The sequence below is a fragment of the Mytilus trossulus genome, chromosome 7 (assembly GCF_036588685.1).
Source record: "Mytilus trossulus isolate FHL-02 chromosome 7, PNRI_Mtr1.1.1.hap1, whole genome shotgun sequence".
NCBI classification, from domain to species: domain Eukaryota; kingdom Metazoa; phylum Mollusca; class Bivalvia; order Mytilida; family Mytilidae; genus Mytilus; species Mytilus trossulus.
The window spans coordinates 25,738,443-25,747,461 of NC_086379.1; the positions used below are offsets into that span (position 1 = coordinate 25,738,443).

General features: G+C 32.1%; 1 protein-coding gene across 1 annotated transcript; it reads right to left on the reverse strand.

Moving 5' to 3' along the window:
* Positions 1–5,525: 5,525 nt before the first annotated feature.
* On the reverse strand, positions 5,526–7,370 carry LOC134726297 (uncharacterized). The gene has a single exon (XM_063590696.1). It carries the CDS (start codon positions 7,368–7,370, stop codon positions 5,526–5,528), a length of 1,845 nt encoding a protein of 614 aa, XP_063446766.1.
* Between the last annotated feature and the right edge of the window lie 1,649 nt (positions 7,371–9,019).

Consider the following 9,019-nt stretch of genomic DNA (forward strand, 5'->3'; position numbering starts at 1 on the left):
TTATGATCAAGACAAAAATTCTATTCTGTGTTTATTTTGTAGCCGTATAGTTCTTGATAATATAGGTACACCAATTTGATTTTTAATCCATATTGAGTCATAGAAAAATGGGTTTGAATCGACCTCTAAACTGTCCATGATTCCGTAATGAGGAGTACCCAAATTGCATCCATGCTTAAATTCACATCATTAAAAATCGAATAACAATATTTTTTTTTATTTTTTTAAAATATTTAGAACAATTTGACTTTAGTACAAGCTCACTATTCCTTTTTTTTTAAATTGATGTTTGTAACATATTTTTTTTGTTCATTTTTAAAAGATGACTTTTTGTGAACGTCGCATGGTGGCGTTTTCGTAAGTTTTTCTTTGCCAGTGAAGGTTTCATCTGTTGATATAAGTTGTGAACGTTTAGTGTATATTTCAATATTTTGACCTATTTTGTAAGACGTGACTATTGTCCAATAATCCAAATACAAATGGTTTGATCTCAAAGAAAATCTTTAGGAATTTCTCAGCTGTTTATGCTCAATAGATGCAATTTGGGTACTCGGTGCAATTTGTGTACCGTGACGTTATACACCAACTTCTTTGTTGTTATCAAACAGCTTGTTAAGCCAGATGTTGAAAACGTTTATTCAATTTGATGTCACTGACATCTTTTTTTTTATGCTGCCACTTTATGCTGTTACGATTGTCAGAATTCATTGGCCGTATACACTTTGTCGTTAGAAAAAGCCTTGTTTGTGACGTTGAAATCATAACGCACATTTTAATCTATGACGTCATTAATGAATGCAGGTTCGCGGAACTTTAGAGTCGTTCCTTCTAAATTCATAATTATTGATTTTAATCCAAAATGGTTCATTCAAAACATTCCAAGAGATTCAGTATAAATGGAACAATCATAGTTGTCTCAAAATAATACATTGTAGTTGTACTAGGTTCTAATTGGATATAGAAATGCCTCGCAAAGCCTCACATTCTATCTGTTTCTTAGCCTTGTGCAAGTCCATTTATATATTGAGTCAAAATATAGTTATTCTAAAGTATTTGATTATTTCGTTTTAAAATATTCAACTTATATATATTAATTGTAAATAAATATTCTAACCTACTACTACAATCCAGCCCCAACCTCCATCAGGAGCTTGTACGTCGTGATTTGCATCGTTATCTTCATCTTTCTTTTCAAAAGGTTTGGACATCACTCTGAAAGTTGAATTGTTTTAGCATGTATAACTATATTCAGCTGTTCTCGTGTTTTAGAATGTACAAGGAGCAATGGGAAATATGTTGACCGAGAACAACACAACATTCACTCTTATGAAAAAGTCGTAAAAACCCAAATCAGTAATGCTGGTGATGATAGAGGCTAAAAGTTATTTCTAAACAGCATTGAATTTCGTACATTTAAAAGAAATAATTTATCAAACTGTTTCTTTAGAAAATCATGTCTAAACAACATCTAAAGATCTTTCCGTTCAACAATTTTCGGAGTTTTCCACAAAGTACATTGCATGTTACAATTTTTACAAAATGTACCTCTTTCACATCTAAGTATTCGAGTTCACCAGTTTGTCGGGTGAACGTTCAATATAGAAATATTGGCTTTCCGTGAATAATACAATTTAAAGGTCTGTCATTGCAGGTTAAACAAAATAGAAATAAATATTTTCATTAAATAGGTTATCCGTTAAAATTTTAAGAGAAGGTCGTCTCGTTTTTTTTCTTCTGTACATGTATTTGCGGTCTTCTCTATCAATTTCCATGCAATGTTTACATAAGGATAAGGTCCGTTTTAATTTCATTGATAGATTCACTTCAAAAGTAATAAATCTCTAATCTAGCTGCATACATGTACTGATAATTTGCAAGTTCTAGAGAAGTATACAGAGAGTAGAAAAAATATTTTGAAGTTGGTACTCCAGGATTATTTTCGCATAGCAATAGTTTACACCAAATTTGTACCAAGCTCGTCGTTTGTTATTTATAGCAAATGAGAACATTAAATGGAAGTTTTATTTTTCCCTTTTTCAATTTAATTTTATTTTCACTATTAACAGAACTTTTATTCGTAAACTTATAATTGGTAACAAGTTTTCAGTGTTTTCAATGATAACCTGAATAGGAAACCTGTCAAGCGGTATTACATGGTTTTTATCATTTTATGCATCCTGCCAATGTGGTCATTTGTTATGTTCTTGTCTTCCATATTTGCTTATGTGCTTTATGTTTGGTGTGTTTATATGCATTTCTTTATATTTGTTTTGTTGACATAGTTGTTTGTTTTGTATTGATTAAGATTATAAAACAATGTTTACTGCTGTACCCCAATATTTGACATTTTTACCTATTATGACTGTTTGTTTTGATCACACATCGTTATCAATATAATGGAATTTTATGGGACTGTCATACATGTGAGATGTTTCGTTAGCTATAAAACTAGGCTTAATCCCCCATTTTCTACATAGGAGATGCCTGTTCCAAGTCAGGAATACGACAGTTGCTTTCCATTCGTTTGATGTGTTTGAGGTTTTGGTTTTTCCATTTGATAAGGGACTTTCTGTATTTTACTTCCCTTGGAGTTCGGTATTTTTGTTATTTCACATTTTTTAACACAACGTCTATATATTCCAACACCATTCATAATTGAAATACGTATGAAATATTATATGCGATTCAAATTACCCTTGATTTTTATGTTTCTTTGCTTTTGTTAACAAGTTAAATTTCTAGTATTATTTAGAATTTGTAAATTGTTTACAAGGCAGGATCGTGGATTCACACATATGAGTAAAATATTTTCTCGTCCCTGCCTTATGAATCAATTTTGTGATGTATTTACATATGAAAATATATGAACTATAAATCTGTTTATACAATAAGGCTCATGACTTTTTGTATTTATTTTTTTCGAAAGATTTGTTTGTTAAAACAGTCGCATTACCATAAAACCCATGTTGTTGTGTGTGTTCTTGATGTTTAAATTTCGTATTATGACATTTTCGTTCTTGGTGTTTCAACGGGGATGTGACTCCCCATACAGGTGTAATTTTACATTTCTCATTCGATATTTTTCAGCCTTTGTACGAAACAATTTAAGTAATTTGCATGTAGTATTTGCTTCAAATACATGACCGTTAACGTTGATCGCTCTGCAGTCAAAGTGGAAAACTAATACGTTATACTCAGTGTCACCACGGAAAATTGTATCTGGCCATTCTTCTAGCACAATTATGTAAATTTTTACTATCGCTATCATATAATTGTAAATCCTAATCAAATTCTGCATAGTGTTCTTTTATTAGCAACAGTGCGAATGAAATATATTAAAGGTATAACGAGACAGAAACAAAAAAAAACAAAAAAAAAACCAAACTAAAGTTTTAGTCTGAACGATCGATACACTCATCAATAATTGCATTTTAGTATAACAAAAGTACAAAACAAATTAATGTATGTCAATTGTCAATTGATTAATCCATAGCAAGCTGTCATATGTCCATTTATTTTCTTAATACTGATATATTTTCAAACATATCAATTTATTTATATATATTAAACATGTTAAATGAATGCATTATATTTAGTTTGTATGTACATAACACATATAATATGAATAAAAATAAAAATAAAAGTTATACACACAAAACAATACACTTTAAGGTTTTTTTTTAAATGTTAACATTGATATGAAATATTAAATGTTCATATAGATATGAACCTAAATATTGTTCTTTATCATATATAATTATCTGAAATTTTATTCCAGGCAGAACCACAACCACATAAAATTGTTACAATGATTATCCTTATTAAGTGTATGAATTCCCGTTTCGTCTGACATCTAGACATTCATTGTTAAGTTCTTTAGTACAGACAAGTTTTCATTAGTGACTATGTTTCTCAAATAGACGACTTATAATACATATTTAACTTGTTTCAAAAAATGTTCACATGTTTCACATCATTATAATCTGCACTTATGTTTTAATAAGAACCACATTGAATGATTGATCCAGGACTTGTGTAATAGGATTTTCCACCTTTTGCAATTCAACAATATACATTTAGATGCTAGAGATCGTATTACCCAATGTCGACATTCCCACGAATTATTTACGTACTTATATCAAATAACTTTAAAACGTTGATTAAAATGCAAATTTATCGAATCAACAAACACAAAAAAGTGTACAAAAAGATACATGTTTTATTTTTTAAGATTTGTTTTGACTTAATAATTTTCAACTAGCTAAACTTGCTCAACTGTTTTAAATTCACGACAACTTTCTTTTGCTTAAACGGGAAGGTGCTAATAATATTTATTTTACTATATGCAATTTTCTTATATTATCCATTCATTTCATTGGACACGTGCTATTTGTTAAGTTTCACTAACCCTTCATACGCACCACCCAACCATAGCAACATGTGATATTATTTTCAACGGGTGTTAATGCCTAAAATTAACTTCGGTATTTTAAACAAATTTCTTAAACGTCTGCAATTTTTTTGAATTGAGGTACTCGTTTGATATGTCTTTGACCTTTTGCAATCAGTCCACAATTTTCAAAAACAAAACTTTTAAATAACATTATACTCTAGTTGCAAGACTGTGTATGGCATATGTTGTTCGATTTTTAAATTTGGTCTTTCAATTTACATGTCATCAATGTTCAAGATTGGTGTAAATATCTCCTCGAGAACATTTTCTATCTCTCTGCTCTGTATGGACTGTAGGATCTTTCTTAGCCAGGAATCGATGCCATGTTGTCCACAATAAAAGGGAATATTGAGGTATTTTCGTATAAAGTTGTACATTTTCATTGTGCCTGGAATAAAATAGTACAATATTTAAGAGAATGTATCGAAGAATGTATGAGATGACTATTCCTGTCGCAATATCATAACGAACATATTGAAATTTTACGACAGACCTAGATCATTTAAATAGAATTTGAACGATAATGTGTAACAATAAAATTTGAGTAATAATTCTAATGTTTAGCCCACTTCTGGGTTAGTCTTCAAAAAGTTAGCTCAGTATTAAAAATTTTAGAAAAATATCAAATTTGACTGGAAATAATTAAAATGTTTAAATAAATTGATAACAACAACCTTTTTGATACCGTATCCATTCTCGTCAGTATTTGTCGTATGTCATATTTTTTTTATTTTTTTCCGTTTTTTAGATTATATGGGTTTTGATGGCAGTACACTAATGTTTTGGTTTAATTAATTTTCAACTTTTTAAGACACGGTACGATTTAGAGTGTTACAAATAAAAAAAGACACCTGTGATTGTTGGAGACTGCATGTTCGCTTTTAATGTATTTGGCTTATTTTTGTCGCTTGGTTGCTGTTCCATAATTGACGCTTATCCCATATCTACTTTTAATCATATTGATGCTGTCTATTCATGTGAATTTCACCATTAATTTTAGTTTATCATTTTTAATAATAGAGAGGCTTTTATCTCCCCATCGTTATGATTTTATATAAGACAATATAAATGTTTATAATCTACCTTTTCCCATCTGTTTGGCGGCATCTATATTTCCATTACATGCATTTTTGTAAAGGATACACATTCTATTTGAGAGACGTTCCCTAGCTTCTGTGTGTTCTTTTCCTGATAGTAAATTTGTCTCCTTAGAAGCCTTTTGTTTAGATAAAAACAGCAAGTCATACCATTCTATCTCCTTTAAAGTCGACGTAATGTCGGGATATTCTTGCGCAAGTAAGTCAATTTCTTTTAGGACGATATTTCGAAGGTGACGTAGATCGATGGCCTGTGCAGTTAGAAGAAGTAGGTTTGCTGTCATCATTTGTACAATTTCCACTGCCTCTGAGGTGAATCGCGCGGAGACTAAAGCCATTGAATTGATTGCCTGGTTGTGGCATTCTGCACTCAATATATGATTACTCATAGGGTTGACAAAATGATCGAGTTCAGACATGTAAGAGGCCATTGCTATATCACAGCCTTTGAATCCGAAATCAACATTGATGTCACATCCACTTAGATTCGGTGGGAATCCGAAATTCAGCTTATCATTTACAACCTCTTCGAATAGAGCAAATTGTAGCTTCCCGCAAATTCCAAGCGCTTGTCGTGTTTGGTCCATTGCGATAGACATAGTTTCTCCCTGGAAATTAGCGTTATGTAAAACTGTATCTGTGCGATGGTCAATTAGTGGATTATTATTTGCGCTGTTAAGTTCAATTGTTATTCTTCTGCATGCTTCGTTAAGTGTTTCAACAGCTGGTCCAAGCCATTGTGGTGAACTCCGCACACTATAACGATCTTCCTTAAGAACTCCACATTTGTCTGGCAGGTGCATGTCTAATGTCGTGATAGCTAACTTACTACCTTCTAGAATTGACAACATATTCCTTGCTATTTCTTTCTGACCTTTATGAGGAAGACAGTTGTGGATAAGAGGATGGAAGCTCTCTGTTCTTCCTTTCACTGCTTCAATTGACAGTCCGGTACATACTTGGGTAAGAAGAAGAAGCAAATTTGCGTCATAAAGTGTTGGAGCCGAGAACCCGGCAGTGAATGAACATGAATTTATTACCCCTAAGCCTTCCTTTGGGCCAAATACAATCGGTGATATACCAGCCTCTGCAAGAGCTTGCGGACAAGACATTATTTTCTCTTCTTTAAACACTTTCATATCTTCTCTTCCTATCATGGTTGCTGCAATATAACCTAGAGGCATCAGATCTCCGCTAGCACTAACAGATCCACGCAGTGGAACTTCGGGCACAATATAACCTAGAGGCATCAGATCTCCGCTAGCACTAACAGATCCACGCAGTGGAACTTCGGGCACAATATAACCTAGAGGCATCAGATCTCCGCTAGCACTAACAGATCCACGCAGTGGAACTTCGGGCACAATATCGTTATTGATGAGATCAGTCAGAGTTGTGACCACTTCAGCACGTACTCCAGAATATGCTTTTGCAAGACAATTTGCCCTCGTTACCATTGCAGCCCAAATCATTTCTAAAGGAAACATTCGACCCATTCCAACATTAACAAGACGGATCAACGCCATCTGCACATCTTCAAATTTACACGAACGCACGTCGGAACTTCCACCGAAGCTTGTGTTTATCCCATACAAAACAAGTCCCTTTTCTAACTTCTTTTTTAGATACACTGCATTTGCTGTTAACTCTTCCATGGATATCTCAGCAATTTTTACTTTCATGCTTGGCTCAATGCTGACTGCAAGGACTTCTGGTATGGTTAAAGTAGTTCCATCGAGTGTGATACTGTCTAACATGTTTTTCCTTTTTTGGATGAATGTTAAAGTTGTTCTTGCATGAGAATTATCCATATCTGTCATTTTCCCAAATTAAAGAACCTGCGTTATGGATAGATTATTTTACATGTTTTACATCATACGAAAAAAACTATGTCTTTTTAATAAGATAGAAACATGAATTACAAATACAGTTTTAATTCCGTTAAAAATAATACAGAGGCTTCTTTCTTAGTAATGCCTAAGAACTATAGGAAATCTTTCACTAAAAAAGTGAATTCATTTGTTTGGTATAATAGTAGTTCTACTTTTGTAGTTAATGTTTGAAACAATTTCAAACATTAAAAATGATTTATCGACAGCCCCGATAATATTATATGATAATTGTGAGTGCCTTTTGAGACCTTCGCAAAATATCCATCCGAGTCTGACTTCAGACATGAACATACAAACAAAACATTACACTCGAAATCTCAAAATGTCCACGAATTAGAAAGAAATTAAGATTAATTTAAAAAATACTATAAAAGGTCTACCATTTATAACTAAAGCCAAACATAGACGATACTCTTGGTTTTAGACAGACTGTCATAAGAACATGTGACATGCCTATACTGCTTACCCCTACCCGCCCTGCTGACCTCACCACCCCATCCTCACTTGTAATAATGATCAGAGTATAAGAATAGGTAAATAAAATATTGTTATATTCTATTACATTTGCATGATGTCGTTCCGAATAAGCCACTTTACGTTAAACATCTGTCCATCTTTCCATCGCATTTATTACAGAAGGATATTTAATAAAGGCAGTTGCTTTTTTGCCGGCTCCGGCAAAATAGCCTCTTAGGTGCTATTTTACCGATTCCGGCTAAATAGCCAACTTGGCGCTATTTTGCCGGCTCCGGCAAAATAGCAGTTATATAGAGTTTTGCTATTTTTTCCGACTTATTTCAGATTTTTAATCAAGACTATATGAAATTTTTTTTTTTAAGGAAACTATTTATGCACAAATGATATATGTGGCTAGATGTCATAACTAGTAACCTTTTTGTTCGCCTTGCGTTCCTATAGTCTAGTCAAAATAGCATTTGACCTCAAAAAAATTGCAACAGAATTTGTTTTTGTATTTTTCAATTCCAAATGGCTTTCTTTGTAACATACTAAAAGTCTACCAAGATATCTGAGTGGGAACATGTATTTTTTTGGGTGAAAAATAGCAAAATTTGTCAAAAAAAGTGAAAAACTGGGAAAAGCTTGTTAAATATTCATTATTGATGATAATCATTTCAAATCAAAAGTTTTACAACAGGTTATACAGTGTTTATGAAATAAAATAATAAAAATAGGTGTTTTTTTTCATAAACATGGAATTTTTTGTGAAAACATCCGATTTTTGTTGGATTTTGAGATTCACATAGCGTGAATTGATGACCAAAACAGACAGGAAAAATATAAAAAATGGTTCATTTGATTTTTTAATAAAGACAAACACCATTATTTTAATCATTCCAAAACTTTACAGCAATTCCTTATTGTGTAAATGATGATTTTGGGTAAAAAATAGCAAAATCAATCAAAAATCGTTAAAAATTGGAAATACACCAATTTGGAGTTTGAACTGCTTTTGAATCACTCCAAGATATTTAAAAGAAAATCTTGATATAATTATAATTAGATCAAACAAAATTCATTGTAAAAAAAATGTTAAATAACTGATTTTAGGTGAAAAC

Bases quoted from the DNA above. Each gene is read 5' to 3' on its own strand.
- LOC134726297 (XM_063590696.1), bottom strand. From the start codon at position 7,370: ATGACAGATATGGATAATTCTCATGCAAGAACAACTTTAACATTCATC.